Source organism: Tachyglossus aculeatus, chromosome 13, assembly GCF_015852505.1.
Source record: "Tachyglossus aculeatus isolate mTacAcu1 chromosome 13, mTacAcu1.pri, whole genome shotgun sequence".
Classification (NCBI taxonomy): domain Eukaryota; kingdom Metazoa; phylum Chordata; class Mammalia; order Monotremata; family Tachyglossidae; genus Tachyglossus; species Tachyglossus aculeatus.
Genome location: NC_052078.1, coordinates 7,908,529 through 7,931,692, shown reverse-complemented (window position 1 = coordinate 7,931,692; position 23,164 = coordinate 7,908,529). Strand labels below are relative to the sequence as shown.

The following is a 23,164-nucleotide window of genomic DNA, read 5'->3' as shown; positions in this document are numbered from 1 at the left end:
GAACACTTAATATGATTGATTTAGCACCTGTGAAATAAAACGTCACAATCTTTTTGCCTTGAGATATATTGGTTTGCTATACTAAAGCTAATTGATCATTGCATCATATGAGTAGCTCTGGAGTAAATCATATGTTTGAGAGTTTGGCAAGTAATGTAGGTGGTAGTTTTATCTTGTCACTCATAATCCTGAACATTGAAGATACTCTTTGAGTCGTTATTCTTATTCAACAGTTATTCTACGATAAGTATTACAGTGAAATATAGGAGATGTAATTATTGAAAAGTTATTTATGTGTATTTGTGATACATGATAGTTTATGGGATATTGAATTTTTATTCTTAATATCCTCATTGAACACACAAACTGTAAAAAAAATAGTTTCATTGTGCTGTTTTATTGTACTTGTCAAATCTTGGATGACTAAATTTGTTGCATACAATAATATCATTGTCTGCAGTTGTGTAGTATGAACTATTATTAGGCTGAATATCTGTAGCACTTCAAGGATCTCAAGGCACATTACAAACTTAAATGGTTAAACAGGGGATAATCCTTATGACAACCAACAGAGGTAATAAAACCTTCTCCATGCTATTTCACCTCTGGAAGTGAAGTGAAGGGAGAGGGAAACAAAACACGTCAGTTAATGAAGTGCCATAGTGCTGCCGCTGAGGAAAATAGGTGATAGAGGAAAATCAAATCCACAGAATGTCTAGCAAGATAAATGTTTCCTATTAAAGTTGTCAGTATGTGTGTGTATATGTAGCGGAGGGTGGGAGATAGCATTGAAAAAGATGGTACTCGGGAATAGGTGGGTGAGGAGCATGGCAGAGAGAGAGAGAGCTCACCTGCGTGTATATTTATTTTCAGTTGAGCAGAATAATTGTGCTATTTGTTGAGCACTTACTGTTGCCATGTACTGGGGACTGGGGTAGATATAATACAATCAGATTAGATAAAGTTCCTTTCCCACATAGAGCTCACAGTGTGAGGAGATCCAATTTATTCTTATTTCACTGCCAGTGAATATTTTTCTGTCTCCGTCATTGAAGTGTATGGACCTTTTGAGCAGGAAATGTCTTGTGTTTCCATTGTATTTCCTGAGTGCTTCGTACAGTGAGGCAACAAGAAGGCAGCTGTGTGACTCTGGGCAAATCACTTAACTTCTTTGTACCAGTTTCCTCATCTGTCAAATGCCCATTCTCCCTCTCTCCCTCTGACTGTGAGCTCCATGTGGAACAGGGATTGTGTCAGTCCTGATTATCTTGTATCTACCCCAGTAATTGGCATGATAGTAAGTGCTTAACAAATTCCATTATCATTATTATTATTGATAATCAGTATCATCATCATCATTTCCTGCTCAAGTTTACACAGGAGGCAAGTGGCGGAGCTAGGATAAGGACCTAGTCCTCCGACTCCATCGTCCATGTTCTTTCCACAAGGCCACGTATTATACTATCGATGGAAGAGAAGTAATAAAATGGAAAATGATCTGTTTGGAACAATGACTGGTATGTCTGAGCGTAACAGTGGTACTCCTATAATGGGTGTATGTCCATTTCCTACCTAATGGCATGAATTTTTGTGGAGCAGCATATTACTGTATGAATTGAAAAGAGAATAAATTAATATGACTTAGAATTTTCAATAAACTATTACAGTCATTTATATTTTAAAGTACATTTTGTATTGCTAATAAAATAGATTTGGATTATTAGATTTCTATTTACCCTTCACCTGTTAAACTGTTTTCCAGATATGTTTTCTTCTCTTTGCTGTTCTCTATGTCATCTCATACTTCATCATCACAAGATACAAGAGGAAATCAGGTAAGAGAAAATTTCTAATTTTAGTGCAATTGTAAAGCGATATAGCAAGTGCTTAATAAATGCCATTAAGGAAACATTAGGATGTTGAGTAGATTAAGGGTAACTGTAAAGCAGTCATGGAAATGAGCAATTGAGCTGCCATGGACTACAAAACATCCGGTCCTGGCCACCAGGACTACTGTTTGTGCAGGCACTTAAGGGAAGGGGCTGTTGTGGGTGTTGGGTGGGCCGTCTTCCCTCTGAGAAGGGGGATTTTGTGACTGGCTCTTGCTGAGGCTCTACCAGACTGCCCCATTGCTCCCTTTTCATCATTTGGGCATACATAGCTTCAGGGCCAGGAGTATTTGAGTTTCTGAAAGAGTAACCATGGCAACTTCTTATCAGATGGAGCGGCATTTTAACCTGGGCTGGCATTGGCTACCGGTTTTTGAGTAATATTTGTGATGACGCTCCTACCTCCCTTTCTTAAATACTCGTTATCGGGTGACCTAAATTTTGAAGATTAATTATTGCAATGGAAACAGTATTTCAGTCAATCAGTGGTATTTCAACACTTACTCTGTGCAGAGCACTGTACTAAGCACTTGAGAGAGTACAATTCAACCGAATTAGCAGACACGTTCACTGCCCATAATGAGCTCAACATAGGAGATGTATGAAACACTAGTAGTACATTAACACCAAGGCTGCAGCCATTTGCTAAGCTGTGTCTTGAAAGAGCATATGGGCAAGATCTAGTTTAGGCAACATAGATGGGGCTGAGAAACTAGGTGTAGCCAAATGCTGAATAGAGCAGGCTAAGATCATACCCACGTGTTAACCTGGGGCTTCTGGCCCTGCCCCCCACATCCAGAACTGGGGGTTCTGGGGAAGTGAGTAGCGATGATCACCCCTTGTGCCCGTTTAGTAAGAATTTAGAGGGTATCGGGCAAATGTGATTGCTTAAAAGGTAGAGTCTTTCAGTGAATCCCCTGAGCCTACTGAATGCTTTTAATTTTATTGTTGATGAGCTCTGAAGGCAATCTTCTCTGATTTGAGGTGGAGCCATTTAACTTTGACCAATTTGCTTGTATCTACCCCAGCGCTTAGTACAGCGCCAGGCATATACAAATTCCATAATTATTGTATTACAATATCAGGAGCTGGACAGGCCAGAAGCCGGCTCCTGCTCTCCGGTCGCTGGGGTCTACAGGGCAAGGTCTGAGACCACCATGCCTCCCCGCTCCCTTCTTGCCCGAAATCCCCAGGGAGACCAGTCCTGTAGGAGCAGGGCAGACTGAAGGCCACATCTTAAGCTACGGTGGCACACTTACCGTGAGATGGCAAAATAGGTTCACAGGCAATGCTGTCCTGGAATGCAGTCAGTCTACCAGATCATCGGAACCACCTCCCATCTCATCTTTGCCAAGAAGGGCATTTGAGAAGAAGTGATGACAGCAGGATTTGCAAACTTCTGAACAGGGATAAAGGGAAGAAGTCGTTTGAAGTTATAATGAAGCAAAGCCTTAGACAATGCAGCGTAGCACTGGGAGAGAGCAATGGGAGACAGGTTAGCCTGGTGTTCAGCAATTAGAAATGGAGTGACTGACTTAGAGCAGAGGCTTTGAGAAGACACCCAGAGATTGAAACCAGTGAAACTTGTATGGGTTTCAATTACCATTAGGCTAGTCTAGAAGTTTAGAGTGAAGCAGATGCAATAGATCAAAATAAATTTTAGTAGTTGGCTTTAAAAAAACCCTGCTAAAGTAAAACCTGCCGGACAGAGTTTACAGGTTTTCAAGCATCATAGCTTAATAGTAATTGAAACCCATACAAGTTTCATTGGTTTCAATCTCTGGGTGTCTTCTCAAGGCCTCTGCTCTAAGTCAGTCACTCCATTTCTCATTAAGTATTTATTGAGCAATAGCACTCTACTAAGCATTGGGAGAGTAGAATACAAACAGAGCGGGAAGACATGTTTGCTCACAACCAGCTTAGGGACTAGAAAAAGGAATCAATTAGTGATATTTATGAAGCACTTGGTGCAGAACACTATATTAAGCACTTGGAAAAGCAAAGTAAAGTAGGTAGACCTAACCGTGCCAGGCACTGCACAGTCCAAATGCTCTCACACAGCAAGGAACAATCTTCATACGCAGATGATGTGGAAAGGTTTGTCAGTTGCACATCGCTCAATAAATATGATTGATTGATTGCTGAATCGGCCAATCAACCAGTTGGATTTTTTGAGTACTTACTGTGTGTGGAGCACTGTACTAAGTCTTTGGGAAAATACACTACAACAAAGTAGGTAGACAAATCCCCACAGTCAAACATTGATAAAATCTCATTGAGCCCCAAGGATAGCTGTGTTTTGCAATGAACACTCAGTAAATATTGTTGGCTAACATTATGTATATTCAGGTCCAGGTAGAGAGCTTGTGGATAGGGATCCTGAATTGGTAATGCGTCTTTAAAGTCTGAAAATGTAGATTGTGGAAAATTCTCTTCTGTTTCATTATTTTAGAATCTTCTCAATTGTCAATTAAATTTACCAACATGCTTGGAAATAAACTGGACACAAGTTCGTAGGATTTTTTGCTCTTTCTCCACAGCAAAAGTACTAGGATTTTGAGTCATATGCTTCTAACTGGCTGACATATGAGCATCTGCAATAAGGCCTTTTTTCTTGTTAAGCTCTTAATATGTGCCAAGCATGGGGGTAGATACAACATAATCAGATTGGAGACAGCCACTGGCCCACATGGGGCTCACAATTGAAGTAGGATGGAATAGTATTTTAATTCCCATTTCAAAGCTAAGGAAACTGAGGCCCAGAGAAGTTAAATGATTTGCCTTTGGTCACACAGCAGACAAGTGACAACTAGGATTGTAACCCAGATCCTCTCACTCCGTAGCCTATGTTCTTTTCTCTAGGCCATGCTGCTTTTCTATGCTGCTTTAAAGACCTACTTATATTTTTAACTCTTTAGGTACTAGAGGGCATAGGGTGGGAACTTTTGGCTCTAAGCTTCTTGAGAGCAAGGATTGTGTCTAGCAACTTTACTCTGACTTTCCAAGTGCTGAGGATGGTGTTCTTTACAAAGAGCCATTAATTGATTGGGAGCAAGGAAGCAGTCATTTAGGCAGGAATAGAAAACTCAGAACTGGCTTTATAATTTCCTTTAATAATATATGGATCAGATGCAAAATTCTGTGCTCTTTATTTTTCCTCTATGCAATACATGAAAGAAGGTTGTGTCAGAAAATGAGGGTTTTAAATATGCTTTAATGCTCTTGCAGATGACCAAGAAGATGAAGATGCCATAGTCAACAGGATTTCGTATGTATATTCATGATTTATATATATGCTTAGAATATTGTTTAGAAAAATACAGAATACTGCAGTTTAATGCAATACAAGATTCATAGGAAAAAGAACTCAAACTAATGATTATAAATCGGTTTTGTCAAGGCAATGCCATCCTTTCAACCATTTTTATATCTTCAAATGTCAAGCAGTAATGTGACCTTTACACATCTAATTTACATACAGTGTAATCTCAAAGTCTGTTTTACAAACAATTTAAAGGCGAAGTCTGAGATGCTTGAAAACCTGTAAACTCTGTCCAGCAGGTTTTATTTTAGCAGGGTTTTTTTTAAAGCCAACTACTAAAATTTATTTTGACCTATTGCATCTGCTTCACTCTGAACATCTAGACTAGCCTAATGGTAATTGAAACCCATACAAGTTTAAATTACAGGAACCATCTAAACAACTGTGTTTTCCTGAGCAGAAGTTGGCAGTCACTTTGAGCAGAAAGGGCAACTTTCCTTTCCTGTTGGAGTGTTGCACAACAGGCTAAGTTCATTAATGTGTTTAAAACTTAACCTAGAGGATATAATACAGGTTATTGCCTGAGCAGGTGACCAGTCTAACAGCGTAATGTTGTGTTTTCCCTGAGGCGTTTCCTCTGATTTTCTAGAAATGTGTCCTTTCATGTGAAAACTGGGAACATTTTGCTCTTTGTGTGTATAAAACCGATTGATCTGCAGATTTATAGATCACTTGAAATAACTGAGTGTAGAATCCAGGTACTCAATAAAACCGATTGATCTGCAGATTTGTAGGAACGTATAGATCGCTTGAAATAACTGAGTGTAGAATCCAGGTACTCAATAAAACCGATTGATCTGCAGATTTATAGGAACGTATAGATCACTTGAAATAACTGAGGGTAGAATCCAGGTACTCAAGCAGAATGGGGTTAAGAATATATGTAGAGCTGCCAGTGAAAAGAGGGATAAACATTAACTTAATCCGTGCGAAGGCACTTGGAGGTGAAGTGGGTGAATTATCCCTATTGCTCAAAGGATTCTCAGTGAAGGAATGATTTTTTATAAATGTAGTGATGGAGCTAGCAATAGAGTCCAGGGCTCAGGGCTCCTAGCTAGCCAAACTTAAAGCTGAATTTCCCGGGCAGGAAAATTGGAGTCATCTTCAGTGGCCAGTTTTAAAAAATCAAAGTTCAGGCCGGGTGGCCACCAGATGGAGCCAGTTGTCTGTTCAAAGTCGGTGTGATTCTCCCACCTTCGTAATTTGGAAACAAAAGAATAATATGTAGCTAAACTTTTAGAGCAACTTATTTTGGTTTGAAAACTTCAAACTGAAAGACTTCATTTGCAATCATCATGACGGTAACTACTACTTACTTAATTTTTCATTTTTTAATGCAACATTCCAGTGGTGGTTTGCTAGTCAAATTCATTCACTCATTTGGTTACTCTTACTGTACCGTGCACTGTACTAAGCACTGGGGTAGCTACGTGAGCTCCATGTGGAGCTCCCCACCTGAGTTGGAGTGAGAACAATCCCCATTTTGCAGACGAGGGGACTGAGGCCCAGAGAAGTGAAGTCACACAGTTACCCAAGGTCACACAGCAGCGCTTAGAACAGTGCTTTGCACATAGTAAGCACTTAACAAATGCCATTATTATTATTTGTATTTACTGAGCGCTTACTTCATTCATTCGTTCCATCGTATTTATTGAGCGCTTACTGTGTGCAGAGCGCTGTACTAAGCGCTTGGAAGTACAAATCGGCAACATATAGAGACGGCCCCTACCCAACAACGGGCGCACAGTCTAGAAAAGGGGGGACAGATAACAAAACAAAACATGGAGACAGGTGTCAGTACCATCAGAATAAATAGAAATATAGCTCTGTGCACATTATTAATAAAATAAATAAAGTAATAAATATGTACAAATAGACACAAGTGCTGTGGGGAGGGGAAGGGGGTAGGGTAGAGGGAGGGGGATGATGGGGAGGGGATGAGAATATTATTACTGATCAATCAATTACTGTGTGCAGAGCACTGTACTAAGCGCTTGGGAAGTACAAATAGGCAACATATAGAGACGGTCCCTACCCAACAGAGGGCTCACAGTCTAGAATAGTCAAATGCATTTACCAGCACAGTAGCAAGTGAAAAAGCTCATGTTTACGTTGATCAGTAATACATTTTCATGAATTTAAACATGCTTTTGTTAAAAATTGGGCGTTTCAGAGACTTATGGGATTTGAAGTTAAAATTCTGCAAAATCCCGGGTTCCTTTGATTTTTTTGGAATAACATTAAAAATGTATTTGAATCAGAGGGGCTAAATCCATCGAAGAAAATTCAGTTGTATTCCCTCTATATGCTTTAATTTTCATGCGTTTGATTGGTAACACTTTTTACATAAATTCTGCTGATTGAATAATTCATATATCAGTAGTTTGGACTTTAATAGGTTTATTTGCAATTGTGCTGTGTTGCAGTTCTATTAGTTGCCACAAGATGGCATGGGCTGCCGAGTAGCCTTTTAAATGTATTTTTTGTATAGTGCCTTGTCTTGTAAGACTTTTAGATTTCTTCTTGTTTCCTCCGTCTAAAGCTTTAATACATTTTTGTTAAGATTCCTCTTCATAATAAAGTACCTCGTCCCTTTGCTCACCAAAAAAAGGTATTGGCCTGAATGATTTTCAAGATTTTATCGGAATTAATCCTTAGCACCTTAACTGTACTGCCTTCCTCTCTCAGCTCCACACCCTTATCTGAAACAGTGGACTTATAATTAAGCAAACGGGTTGCTATGGCCTCAGATTTCAAACTGACAATAATTTACAAATTTGTGTCCTTTTCCCTTTACCTTGAGAGTGAGAAAATGATTTCAGTATAATTGTTTTGTTTCCTTCTTTCTTTTCCCCTATATTAAATTGAATGGTGTTTTAATAGACTCAGCCTTGAAAGAAATCCATAGGTTATTCGGCTTGTTCCTGCCCCCAGAGCAGGATCATTCAGAAACCTTCAAGTTAGATCATTCTTATCTGAGTCAGTGGTCTTTCAAGGCAACATCCTTGAGCACTTAATTCTCTCTACTGTGAGAAAGTTCTTTCTTCTTTTCTGACTACAAAAAATTAAGACTGTTGTCTTTGAGAGAGAACTGGTTCATTCATTCATTTTTTTAATCGTATTTATTGAGCACTTACTGTGTGCAGAGCACTGTACTAAGCGCGTGGGAAGTACAGATTGGCAAAATATAGAGACGGTCCCTACCCAACAATGAGCTCACAGTCTACAAGGGGGAGACAGACAACAAAACAAAACAAGTAGACAGGTGTCAATATCATCAGAATAAATAGAATTATATAATTGATACTGATGCTAGTTCAGACATTCATAAGTTCAGGAAACCAAAGTTGCAATTGGCACTCATTCATTCATTCATTCAGTCGTATTTATTGAGTGCTTACTGTGTACAGAGCACTGTAGTAAGTGCTTGGGAAGTACAAGTTGGCAACATATAGAGACAGTCCCTACCCAGCAGCAGGCTCACAGTCTAGAAGGGGGGGACAGACAACAAACAAAACATATTAACAAAATAAAATAAATAGAATAAATATGCACAAATAAAATAAACAAATAGAGTAATAAATACGTACGAACATATATACATATATACAGGTGCTTTGGGGAGGGGAAGGAGGCAAGGTGAGGGGGATGAGAAGGGGGAGAGGAAGGAGGGGGCTCAGTCTGGGAAGGCCTCCTGGAGGAGGAGTCACATATGCATCCAGTTTTACTCAGTTTAGAGGATATCTTCCTCATGCTAATCTTTCATATATTTAGTATTCACTAGCCTGTTTTCCACCAGGTACCCCAGGTCCTAGCTTTCCAACCACATAATTACTCTTCTCTGTGCCTCAATTACCTCATCTGTAAAGTGGGGATTAAGACTGTGAGCCCTATATGGGACAGGGAATGTGCCCAACCTGATTAACTTGTATCTACCTCAGTGCTTAGAACAGTGCCTGGCATGATGTAAGCGATTAACAAATACCACAATTATTGTTGTTATTGAGTTGAGGGAAAGTCTGAAAAGGTGACACTTTGACTACTTTAGTGTAGTTTTCAAATTGAATGCCAAATAGTTTCAAAACGCATCAAACACCATGACCAAAGGAATTGACTACTACTTTTTGATGTAGGATTCTAGATAATATGAGTCTTTTAATCAGTGGTATTTATTGATTGAGTGCTTATTGTGTGCAGAGTACTGTACGAAGCACTGGGGAGAGTACCGTACAGTAGATTCCATAGACACTATCCCTGCCCAAGTTTTAGATTTTGATTTTTTTCCCCCAAATCTTTATATTAACAGTTTCTCTTCTTTTTTTCCCCACCCTCAGGCTGTTCTTGAGCACCTTTACTCTGGCAGTTTCAGCTGGTGTTGTTTTGCTTCTACCTTTCTCAATAATCAGCAATGAAATCCTGCTTGCTTTTCCTCAAAACTACTATATTCAGTGGTTAAATGGCTCCCTAATCCACGGTGAGTATTTGGGGAATAATCTAACTGGGCTGGAATGTGTACTTTGTCATTATGTCCTATCTTCAATTCCTCCATTTCTTGAGTTGTAGGGAGAGCTGTGATAATACATTAAGGCTCTTTTAGTTTATGATTTTGTAGTTGTATATTTTCCTAGAGAAGCAGAGTGGCTCAGTGGAAAGAGCCCAGGCTTTGGAGCCAGAGGTCATGGGTTCAAATTCCGGCTCCGCCAATTGTCAGCTGTGTGACTTTGGGCAAGTAACTTAACTTCTCTGTGTCTGTTACCTCATCTGTAAAATGGGGATTAATACTGTGGGCCAAGACTGTGAGCCCCACATGAGACAACCTGATCATCCTGTACCCCCCCCAGTGCTTAGAACAGTGCTTTGCACCTAGTAAGTGCTTAACAAATGCCATTATTATTATTATTATTATTATTATTATTATTAATGGCCACAGCTCTCAAACTGTAAAGCCAAAAACCCACATTTTATAAAAAGAGTTCTCATTTCAAAGTTTACTTAGTATTTGTGGTCTCCAGGCAAGAGAAACTGGTCCCCTTTAATATTCAATATATTATATATTCAAAGGTATTCTTGGAGAGTGGAGAGACTGTGCCAGGGAAAACAACCCTCAAATAGGCAGTCATAATTTATCTGCACATATTGCTTATTCCGTGATATTTTCCTTCAATCAGATTTCCTGTTATAAAAATGAGAATAAAGACAAAAGCACTCTGCAGTCAACTCTCTTAATCTGTGTTCAGTATGAAACTGTATCCAGAAAAGCTTTTTAGGGAAGGAGACTGGCATCCTACTGGTAAGAGCATGGGTTCTAATCACAGTTCTGTTAGTTGTCTGCCGTATGACCTTGGGCAAGTCACTTAACTTCTTTGTGCCTCCATTTCCTCATGTGAAAAATAGAGATTCAATGCCTGTTCTTCCCCCTACTAGGACTGTAAGCCCCATGAGGGACCTGATAAACCTCAGTGAATCAATTATATCTATTGAGTGCTTACTGTGTGCAAAGTGCTTACGGTGTAGTAAGTGCTTGGGAGAGTACAATATAACAGTTGGTAGACATGTTCCATGCCCACAGTGAACTTATAGTCTAGTGGGAGAGACAGACATTAATACAAACATAATACAGACATTAATACAAACATAACATTAATACAAACATAAGGTAAGTACATAAGTGCTGCAGGTGGTGGAAAAAAAGCAAGCAAATTAGGTTGATGCCGAAGGGAGTGGGAGAAGAGGAAAGAGGACTTAATCAGAGAAGGCCTCTTGGAGAGATATGTCTTCGATAAGCCTTTGAAAGTGGGCAGAGTAATTGTCTGTCAAATATGAGGAGGGAGGGTGTTCCAGGGCAGAGGCAGGATGTGGGCTAGAGGTTGGTGGTGAGATAGATGCGCTTAGTACAGTGCTCTGCACACAGTAAGCGCTCAATAAATACGATTGATGATAGATGAGTCTGAGGTAACGGAGAGTAGGTTGACACCAGAGGAGCGAAGTGTGTGGTCTGGGTTGTAGTAGAAGAGTAGCGAGGTGAGGTAAGAGGGGACAAGATGATTGAGTGCTTTAAAGCCAATAAGGAGTTTCTGTTACTAGAAGGATGGGTGGACAACCACCGGCGATTCTTGACGAGTAGGGGAAAATGGATTGATCGGTTTTGTAGAAAAGTGATCTGGGCAGCAGAGCAAAGTATGGACTGGAGTTGGGAGACACAGGAGGCAGAGAAGTCAGGAAGGAGACTGATACAGTAATCAAGGCGGGAGAAGATAAGTGCTGGGATTAACGTGGTAGCAGTTTGGAGAGGAAAGGGCGGATTTCAGTGATGTTTTGAAGGGTGAAGTGACAAGATTTAGTGATGTTAAATATGTGATTTCCATGAATTAGAAGAGTCAAGGGTAACACCAAGGTTACGGGGTTGTGAGACATGAATGATGGTGGTGCTGTCTACAGTGACGGGAACATCAAGACGGGGACAAGGTTTGGATAGGAAGATAATCAGTCAATCAATTGTATTTATTGAGCGCTTACTGTGTGCAGAGCACTGTACTAAGCGCTTGGGAAGTACAAGTTGGCAACATATAGAGACAGTCCCTACCCAACAGCGGGCACACAGCCTAGAAGGGGGAGACTGAGAACAAAACCAAACATATTAACAAAATAAAATAAATAGAATAGATATGTACAAGTAAAATAAATAGAGTAATAACTATGTACAAAGATAAGGAGTTCTGTTTTGGACATGTTAAGTTTGAGGTGTCAGCGGGATATCCAAATAGAGATGTCTTGCAGGTCGGAGGACATAGACTACAGAGAGGAAGAGAGATCAGGGCTGGAAGTGTAGATTGGGGAATCATCCTCATAGAGGTGGTAATAATAATAATAATAATGGCATTTGTTAAGTGCTTACTATGTGCAAAGCACTGTTCTAAGCTCTGTGGGGATATAACATGATCAGGTTGTCCCACGTGGGGCTCACAGTCAAACCCCATTTTACAGATGAGGTAACAGGCTCAGAGAAGTTAAGTGACTTGCCGAAGGTCACACAGCAGACATGTGGGGGAGTCAGGATTCGAACCCACGACCTCTGACTCCAAAGTCCGTGCTCTTTCCACTGAGCCACGCTGCTTCTCATGGTAGTTGAAGCCATGGGAGTCAATGAGTTTTCCAAGAGAGTGAATATAGATGGAGACCCAGAACTGACCCTGGACGAACTCCCATAGGGAATGGAAGGCAGTGGAGGAGCCGGCAAAAGAAACTGGGAAGGAGTGGCCGGAGAGAGAGGAAGAGAACGAGGAGAGGATCTTGTCAGTGAAGCCGAGGTTAGAGAATGTTTCCCAGAGCTTAGAATGCCTGATACAAAATAAACCCTTAAGAAAATACAGTAATAATAATACATGATAGAATATTTTTTCATTCCTCCAATGTTCCTGATTAGACTGAGTCAGACTGTGTGGGTAAGTGTGTGTCACCTGCTACACATATGTACCTATATGTGTATAATACACACACAGAATATACATTTGAATAGGAGTTATGAATGTTATCTCTGAACCAGGTGACATTCAGGGCATTTACAGATGCATTTGCACATGAGTAAGACCTCTCACCTAAATCCTCAGTTAAATTGGGAGAACATTTTATAATTAATTCGAGTACCTGAGCTTCATGTGAAACAGGTTCCAGCAGAGGCGTAGCAGGGATAAACATCTGGCAGTAATTTGAATTTCTTCAAGTCAGTTCTAAACAAAGGCTATCTCACGGGGCATTGGGAAATACGGCTCTTTTTAATTTTTTAAAAGTTAAGTGTCTTTTTACACGGTAAATAAATCCAACTCTCGAGGTATAAAGCCAACTTGCAAAGAAAAGAAATAGCGACTATCACCTGACCTAATAAAAAATTAGAGGTAGCCTGTTCTAGTTAATATGCACCCTGGAGAATGATGGGAATTAAAATTGGGACACTGAAATTGGGACTCCCGAAGCTACGGAAAAAGGTGAACGACTAGCCCAGGTAGGTGGATGTTATCAATTTTATAGCTTGCTACACTTCAGGGTTTATCTGCAAATTTTTCCTACGAAGATGTTCATTTTAAAAAATTTTTTTTTGTGCTTCATGTTCTCCAGAGTTGTAGCATTTCCATTGCTGGGCCTTGGTCCCAACTCTTATCTCTTTAGCAACACAGAGGACCTGGGTTTTGATCCTGACTCTGCCCTTTGCCTGCCATGTGACCTTGGGCAAGTCATTTAACATCTCTGTACCTTGGTTTTCTCATCTATAAAGTGGGGATTAGCCTCTCCTTTAGACTCTGAGGCCCATGTGGAACAGGGATTGTATCTGATCTGATTTTACTTTTGATCAGCTTTTAGTACAAGACTTGGCACATAATAAGCGCTTAACAAATCCAATTATTATTTGCACATCCCATACTCAGATGTCTCTAGAAAGCTTGATTAGAAACTGAAAAACAGCCAGCTCTACACAGTTCAGGTAAGCGAGCCAAATGGGCATATCAGGTGCCAAATGAAGCCTTTTCAAATTTGAGAGAACTATAATGGGTGTAAAACAATTTGTCAGGCAACACAGTTTCTTATGTTCATTCTCTGCTGATCCAGATAATTGAGGCCGATAATTATAAAAGGATATAGCGTCATCTTGACGGTAGGGACATTGCACATTAAAGTCCTTTTGACTTAGGACAGTATTAGGACAGTATTTTAATGAGAGATGCCAAGCAAAGAAATAGAGGGGTAAGCTTTCACTTCAATTTTTAATATAGTTGAGATGACTCATCTATTTAAAAACCCTAGCCATGTCTGCATTAAGGACCTGGATTTCTCTTGCAATTTAACACAGCTAATGATTTATGATTCACTAGCTAACTAACGAGGGATTTGCCACTAGTATTTTTTTTCTCGCAATGCAGTGGAGTAGAATAGAAAAAACTTTAGGTTAAATATAAGACTATGTACTCATAAGTCTCCTAATTGTCCACTGAGTACCTGGAGACAGGGATCCTCGCAACTCCGCACTCCACCCATGACTAGCCTGCCAAGGCTCTGAAGGCCATCCTAGAGCCACCCAGCACATTTAGAGGAGTGGGAAATAGAAAAGCCTGAAATTGTCAGTCAAATGACTGTACTGGAGTCAATCAATCAATCAATCAATCAATCGTATTTATTGAGCACTTACTATGTGCAGAGCACTGTACTAAGCGCTTGGGAAGTACAAATTGGCATCACATAGAGACAGTCCCTACCCAACAGTGGGCTCACAGTCTAAAAGGGGGAGACAGAGAACTGAACCAAACATACCAACAAAATAAAATAAGTAGGATAGAAATGTACAAGTAAAATAAATAAATAAATAAATAAATAGAGTAATAAATATGTACAACCATATATACATATATACAGGTGCTGTGGGGAAGGGAAGGAGGTAAGACGGGGGGATGGAGAGGGGGACGAGGGGGAGAGGAAAGAAGGGGCTCAGTCTGGGTTCTTGAGTGGGCTCAGTCGTAGATCCATTGGTAAGAAGGGTCATATCAGCCTCCTTGCTGACCTCCCTGCCTCCTGTCTCTTCTCTCTCCAGTCTATATGTCACTCTGCTGCCCAGATCAATGTGCAAAAACGTTCAGCCCATGTTTCCCCACTCCTTAAGAGCCTCCAGTTGTTGTCAGTCCACCTTCGCATCAAACAGAAACTCCTTACCATCAACTTAAAACAATCAATCACCTTGCTTCTCCTACTCACCTCGCTACACTCCTACTACAACCCAGCCCACACTCTTCACTCCCCCACTGCCTACTCACTGTACCTTAATCTTATCTTGTACTTCCCAAGCGCTTAGTACATCATCATCATCATCATCAATCGTATTTATTGAGCAGAGCACTGTACTAAGCGCTTGGGAAGTACAAATTGGCAACATATAGAGACAGTCCCTACCCAAAAAGCGCTCAATAAATACGATTGATTGATTGATTATCTGTCTTGCTGCTGACCTCTGGCCTGGGGTGCCCTCCTTTTCATATCCAACAGACAGTTACTCTCCCCACCTTCAAAGCCTTGTTGAAGACACACCCCCAAGAAACCTTCCTCAACTAAGCCCTCATTTCCTCTTCTTGCTCTCCCTTCTGCATTGCCCTGACTTGCTTCCTCTATCCATCACCCCCATAGCACTTATGTATGTGTCCATAATTTATTTATATTACTGTCTGTCTCCCCCCTTGGACTGCCAGCTCATTGTGGGCAGGGAACGTGGCTGTTACAGTGTTGTTGTACTCCTCCAAGCGCTAAGTACAGTGCCCTGCCCACAGTAAGCACTCATGAAATGTGATTGATTGATCATATGGTAGGTAATTAAAAATCAACCGCCAAATTGTCAGGTTGTGATGCCCATTTCTGATGCCCAGGAGTCCAGTGGTCGATATTTAGAGGCCAAGTTGGGCAAGCCAGCATAGGTCTGGGGGGAAAAAGCATAACCGGGATGGAGCCTGCCGGCAGAGGAGATGCTCTGTTGGCAACCTGATAGGGGTCAGCTTCTGGTCTGGGCCAAACTCACCTCTGTGTGAGATCCTGCTGACAGTTCTTGGGTTGTGGTGAGGAAAGGGTGTCCTGCCCTTGTGGCAGCTTTGTTGAGGAAGTGATCTAGGCAGGGACTGACCTGGTGAGCTGCATGGTTGAACCAACCTGATCTGGGCAGAGGGAAAGCAACACCCATCCAAATCAAGTGGCAGATAAAATATACCAGCAGGTGCCATTTGTCAGCAGCGTAGTTTTGCAATCTGGAGTTCGTAGATATGACTTTAAAATAATAGTTAAAACATTGGATCAAAACCAGGCATTTGCTTAGTACTCATTTCTTTCTTTTCACGCATTTTTGACATGTTGAGTTTCAGATGGTTCCTGTCAACAATAGAAAATAGAACTCCCAAGCTTGCTTTTTTTGACCAGCCCCTTGGAGTTATCCTTGTTTAATACAGTTAGTGTCAGGTGTGCAAACAAGGGGACAGTCTTTATGGGTGCACAGTGGAACTGGAACTCTGGGTCCTTTGTTGTCCTTTTTAGTCACACACGCACCCATATGAGGTTGTGCTGTCAGTAACTATATTTGGAAAATGGAAAAACAAAAGCAGTTCATTTTACAAATGAAAATGATCCCAAATTAGGGTAACTTCATATACAGTCCCTCTGGACCTATTGTTCATAGTTAGTCAGGGTGCACTGAAACTGTTGATGTAGAAGCAGTGTGGCCTAAATGCTAATGTGCAGGCCCAGGGAGTCAGAGATCTTGGTTATAATTCCGGCTCTGCCACTTGTTTGCTGCATGATTTTGGGCAAGTTACTTAACTTCTTGGTGCCTTAGTTACCCCGTCTGTGAAATGGGGATTAAAACTGAACCCAACGTAGGACAAGGGCTGTGTCCAACCTAATTTGCTTATGGCTACCCCAGTGCTTAGTACAGTCCTGGCACATAGTAAGTGCTCAACAAATACCATAAAAAAATGTAAGATTCTTTTCTCCCCAAATCTTCCTCCCGTAACTTGTTTCCTGCACTGTCTTATCCTTCTTTCCTTGGCTTTGTCATTGGTGTACATGGGCAGGAATTGTGCTAGGGGCCAAGCTCTGATTTGCTCTCGTTGGTTTTCCGGCTATCGTCTGAAACTCTGGCAAATAAAAGGTGTTTGGAGACAGTTGTTAATGTGTTTGGGCATCAGCGTGGCCTAGTAGAAAGAGCACATGATGGGGAATCAGGAGATATGGGTTCAAGTCCCAGTTTCGCCACTGGCCGGCTGTGTCCTTAGGCAAGGCACTTAACCTCTGTGGACCTTTCCTCATCTGTAAATGAGAATAAGATAGACTGCGAGCCATATTTGGGACAGGAACAATATCTGATCTTATAATCTTTTCCGTCTCCAGGATTTAGCACTTAGCAAATGCTTAATACGTGCCAGTACATTATTATTTAAGGAATAGTAGGATTCTCTGAAGAAAAATCCTGTAAAAGAAAAAAGAAAAATACTATTATTTTACATTTATCTCAGCTTTAAAGATTGCCATCTACTCGTTAGAATCAGTGTGTCAGTTATGAATGATACACCTATAATGGGTTTGTGAATGTACTTCTATGTATAAATACATATATATATGAATATTAATGCCCTTTAAAGAATGAAATAATTTAGCTGTCCACTTAATTCTTTTTTAGGACAGTAGTATCTTCATTTTACAAATGGAGGAGGATTTGTTTGACTGAAAAGACCTAGTCATCAATACCCTTGGCTACTTATTTTCTAGCCTTCCCTCTGTAGTCTCTCTCTGTTACATCCTACATGTGATATTATACTATCAAGTGCTCTGAAAGATAAATTATTTTTAATTTTATTCTTTAAAATTATTTTTCAGATGAGGCATTTTAGAAAGGAGCCTAGCAGTAATGGGCCATTTTTCCAGGGTTCAAGATTAATACTTAAAACACTGAATTTCAGCAATTTTTGAGGGGAAAGAGTGATTTATCTCTAAATTTTTGAAATGTATATATGTGTTGAGAGTATTCATTCATTCAGTTGTATTTATTGAGCACTTATTGTGTGCAGAGCACTGTACTAAGCTCTTGGAAAGTACAATTCGGCAACAAAGACAATCCGTACCCAACAACAGGCTCACAGTCTAGAAAGGGGAGACAGACAACAAAACAAAACAAGTAGTCAGGCATCATTCATTCATTCATTCATTCAGTCGTATTTATTGAGCGCTTACTGTGTGCAGAGCACTGTACTAAGCGCTTGGGAAGTACAAGTTGGCAACATATACAGACGGTCCCTACCCAACAGTGGGCTCACAGTCTAGAAGGGAGAGACAGACAACAAAACAAAACATATAACAAAATAAAATAAATAGAATAAATATGTACAAATTAAATAAATAAATAGAGTAATAAATACGTACAAACATATATACATATATACAGGTGCTGTGGGGAGGGGAAGGAGGTAAGGCCGGGGGGATGGGGATGGGGAGAAGGGGGAGAGGAAGGAGTGAGCTCAGTCTGGGAAGGCCTCCTGGAGGAGGTGAGCTCTCAGTAGGGCCTTGAAGGGAGGAAGAGAGCTGGCTTGGTGGATGGGCAGAGGGAGGGCATTCCAGGCCCGGTGGATGACGTGAGCCGGGGGTCGATGGCGGGACAGGCGAGAGCGAGGCCTAACGGTGAGGAGATTAGCAGCAGAGGAGCGGAGGGTACGGGCTGGGCTGTAGAAGGAGAGAAGGGAGGTGAGGTAGGAGGGGGCGAGGTGATGGAGAGCCTTGAAGCCCAGGGTGAGGCGTTTCTGTCTGATGCGCAGGTTGATTGGTAGCCACTGGAGATTTTTGGGGAGGGGAGTAAAATTCCCAGAGCGTTTCTGCACAAAGACGATCAGGGCAGCGGTGTGAAGTATGTATTGAAGTGGGGAGAGGCAGGAGGATGGGAGATCGGAGAGGAGGCTGATGCAGTAATCCAGTCGGGAGAGGATGAGAGATTGAACGAGCAGGGTAGCGGTTTGGATGGAGAGGAAAGGGCGGATCTTGGCAATGTTGCGGAGGTGAGACCAGCAGGTTTTGGTGACGGATTGGATGTGAGGGGTGAACGAGAGAGTGGAGTTGAGGATGACACCAAGTTTGCGGGCTTGTGAGACGGGAAGGATGGTAGTGCTATCAACAGTGAGAGGAAAGTCAGGGAGAGGGCAGGGTTTGGGAGGGAAGATAAGGAGTTCAGTCTTGGACATGTTGAGTTTTAGGTGGCGGGCAGACATCCAGATAGAGATGTCCTGAAGGTAGGAGGAGATTCGAGCCTGGAGGGAGGGAGAGAGAGCAGGGGCAGAGATGTAGATTTGGGTGTCATCAGTGTAGAGGTGATGGTTGAAGCCGTGGGAGCGAATGAGTTCACCAAGGGAGTGAGTGTAGATAGAGGGCAGAAGGGGACCAAGAACTGACCCTTGAGGAACCCCTACAGTAAGGGGATAGGAGGGGGAGGAGGAGCCCGCAAAAGAGACGGAGAATGAACGGCCGGAGAGATGAGGAGAACCAGGAGAGGACGGAGTCTGTGAAGCCAAGGTTGGATAGCGTGTTGAGGAGAAGGGGGTGGTCCACAGTGTCGAAGGCAGCTGAGAGGTCGAGGAGGATTAGGATAGAGTAGGAGCTGTTGGATTTGGCAAGCAGGAGGTCATTGGTGACCTTTGAGAGGGCAGTTTCGGTGGAATGTAGGGGATGGAAGCCAGATTGGAGGGGGTCGAGGAGAGGGTTGGCGTTGAGGAATTCGAGGCAGTGCGTGTAGACCACTCGTTCAAGGATGCATCAATAGCATCAAAACTAAGTATAGCATAAAATTAAGCAGTGCAATGCAAATTCAATTTTAGTTGTGAAGGATGGTAAATCTGATTCAATAGATGTGATTGGATCCCTTTTAATAGTTTAGGATTTTGGTCTGTGATATCAGAATGGAGATAGTTTGGTGGGAAAGAATGTGGAGTTAGTAATGGTATTAAGTCCTTAACTATGTGTGAAGTACTGGGGTAGACAGACATGTCCTGGCTGATTGGTTGGCACACCAGTCCTGTTCCAGTGGTCCTCCTTCCCCAAAATGCCTGGAGAATTTCTCAAGCCAACCAGCAGGTCCAGCCGCTGATATTCTGGGGTGGGAGGAGTTGTGGCTTTTTGGCTCCTCCTTACCTAAATGACAGCAGTATAATAATGATAATGGCATTTATCAAGCACTTACTATGTACAAAGCACTGTTCTAAGCTCTTGGGTGGGGGGATACAAGGTAATCAGGTTGTCCCCTGGGGGGCTCACAGGCTTCATCCCCATTTTACAGATGAGGGAACTGAGGCCCGGAGAAGTGAAGTGACTTGCCCAAAGTCACACAGCTGACAATTGGCAGAGCCGGGATTTGAACCCATGACCTCTGACTCCAAAGCCCAGGCTCTTTCCACTGAGCCACGCTGCTTCTCCCGGGCTGATCATGGTTGCCTGCAGGAGTAAAGTTCTGCCTCTGTGTCTCTCTTTCGTCATCATCATCATTATCATCAATCGTATTTATTGAGCGCTTACTATGTGCAGAGCACTGTACTAAGCGCTTGGGAGGTACAAATTGGCAACATATAGAGACAGTCCCTACCCAACAGTGGGCTCACAGTCTAAAAGGGGGAGACAGAGAACAAAACCAAACATACTAACAAAATAAAATAGAATAGATATGTACAAGTAAAATAAATAAATGAATAACTAGGGTAATAAATATGTACAAACATATATACATATATACATGTGCTGTGGGGAAGGGAAGCCTGCCCCGAACTCACTCCCTTTCAAGTTTTTTTCCTCTCTCCTTTGGCTCTACTTCGTCTTTACCATAGATTGTCTCATCAGTCAATCAATCAATCAATCAATCGTATTTATTGAGCACTTACTGTGTGCAGAGCACTGTACTAAGCGCTTGGGAAGTACAAGTTGGCAACATATAGAGACAGTCCCTACCCAACAGTGGGCTCACAGTCTTAAAGGGGGTGACAGAGAACAAAACCAAACATACTAACAAAATAAAATAAATAGAATAGATATGTACAAGTAAAATAAATAGAGTAATAAATACGTACAAACATATATACATATATACAGGTGCTGTGGGGAAGGGAAGGAGGTAAGATGAGGGGGATGGAGGGGGGGACAAGGGGGAGAGGAAGGAAGGGGCTCAGTCTGGGAAGGCCTCCTGGAGGAGGTGAGCTCTCAGTAGGGCCTGGAGCCGGTGTGGTGGTGGTGGTGGGGTGTGTGTGTTCTTGCATTGTATGAGAATGTGTGCCTCTGCCTCTCTGGGAGCATGTCTACCCCAGGACTTCACACATAGTAAGGACTTAGTACCACTCCTAATCCTGTAACTTGTTCAGGAATGGATAATTCTTTTGGTTTCAGATGAGAAGAATATGTTCAAAAGAAAAGAAAGAGTCTCTTGGAACTTCGATCATATGGGTTCTAATGAAGAATAGGCAATATTCCATTGTGATTAGTTTAAATCTATTTAAATCTATTAAAAAGATTCATGAAAAAGTGTTTAGGAACGTTTTATGGAAATCCAGCAGGTGGTGCTATAACAATGCAACTTGAGAATAGATGGCCCTACAGGTTTATTTTCAAGTTAAAAGTGATTTAGTCAATGATTTCTTTTATGCTCAAATGTCTAACTTTTCTTTTAAAACGGAGTGTCTTTGAAAATGAACAGAGATGACTGGAAGACCAAATGACATCATGAGACCTTCCAAATTTTGCCCAAATATTGAGAATTGAAAATCTTTCTTTTGACTATAATGACCTTTTTAGAAACAGAGAATTTGACTATAGGTATATTAAATAACGACCTCCAAATAACAGTTTATTGTATTGTTTTGCATAAGGTGCAAATTTGAAAGTACCGCGTGTTGGATATCACAAAATAATAGGGTCATGGGTTTTGAGGTGAATACTTAACTATAATATTCGCTGCCCACAACAAGCTTACAGTCTACAGGGGGAGACAGACTCCCCTTGTAAGGGCATGCTTCCCATAGCTATTAATTCAGCAGAAGTGGCACTATAAAATTTAGACAGTGTATTATTTGAGCCCTTATTTTAGTTTCCAATAATTGTTTCCAATTAGTTTATCAAAGCAGGCCCTTCTGTTGACTCATTTGTAAGGAAGAACCTAAGGCCAATGTGCTGCTTGCTCCCTTCGTGGAACTTCCACTGATATCTATAGGACTGCTATGCCTAGAAGGTAAACACATGATGAGAAAATTCAATTTTGAGAGATGACAGCTCCCTCTTTCTCTGATCATTCATTTCTCCTTGAAACCGTCAGACATGTGGTATTGCTGACGTGATATTCACCTGATTGTGCTTCTCACTCTGGTTGTTCCCTCTGTTTCCTTTGCTGGCTCCCCTTCAACCTCCCATCCTCTATCAATGGGTGACCTTTAGGACTCTGTTCTGGATTCCCAACTCTTCTCACTTTACATGAATTTTCTTGGAGTTCACCCATTCATATGGCTTCAACTACCACTCCTCGGCGAATGACTCCCAAGTCTACCTTAAACCCTTGACTGGATCATTTTCTGTAGTGACATTTGGCACATGTCCCCACTTCACAAAAACCTCCAGGGGTTGCCCATCTTTCTCCATATCAAGCAGAAACCCCTTATTGACTTCAAAGGTCTCCACCAGCTCTTCCATTTTACCTAGCCGTTCTCCTTACCCAGTTCACTCATTCATTCAGTCGTTTTTATTGAGCGCTTACTGTGTGCAGAGTACTGTACTAAGCGCTTGGGAAGTACAAGTTGGCAACATATAGAGACGGTCCCTACCCAACAACGGGCTCACAGTCTAGAAGGGGAAGACAGACAACAAAACAAAACTTGTGGTCAGGTGTCATCAGAATAAATAGAAGTAAAGCTAGATGCACATCATTGACAAAATAGAATAGTAAATATGTACAAGTAGAATAAATAGAGTAAAGAATCTGTACAAACATATATACAGGTGCTGTGGGGAGGGGAAGGAGGTAAGGCAGGGGGGATGGGGAAGGGGAGAGGAAAAAGGGGGCTCAGTCTGGGAAGACCTTCTGGAGGAGGTGAGCTCTTAGTAGGGCTTTCATTTATTCATTCAGTTGTATTTATTGAGCATTTCCTGTATGCAAAGCGCTGTACTAAGTAAAATATAACAATAAACAGATATATTCCCTGCCCACAGCGAGTTCACAGTCTACAGTTCTCTAGTTTACACTATCTACCCCTCCCAAGACCACCGCCTAATTATGCCTCCCAACTGTCCCACCCCTGGCACCTTTCTTACACCCTTTCCCCTGCCTGGGACTCCCTCCCCCTCCATGTCTACCAGACCACAGCAGTGCATGTCTTCAAAGCCATCCTAAAACTTCATTCCCTTCAAGAAATTTTTCCTAATTCTC

General features: G+C 41.6%; 1 protein-coding gene across 1 annotated transcript in view; it reads left to right on the top strand.

Annotated features, from left to right (window-relative positions):
• LMBR1 (limb development membrane protein 1) overlaps window positions 1-23,164 on the top strand; it is a 121,835-nt gene that overhangs the window by 26,979 nt on the left and 71,692 nt on the right. The window contains exons 2-4 of the mRNA XM_038755662.1: window positions 1,763-1,835; window positions 5,118-5,157; window positions 9,546-9,685. Of these exons, the coding sequence (XP_038611590.1) occupies window positions 1,763-1,835; window positions 5,118-5,157; window positions 9,546-9,685 (253 nt within the window). The remainder of the gene's footprint in view (window positions 1-1,762; window positions 1,836-5,117; window positions 5,158-9,545; window positions 9,686-23,164) is intronic.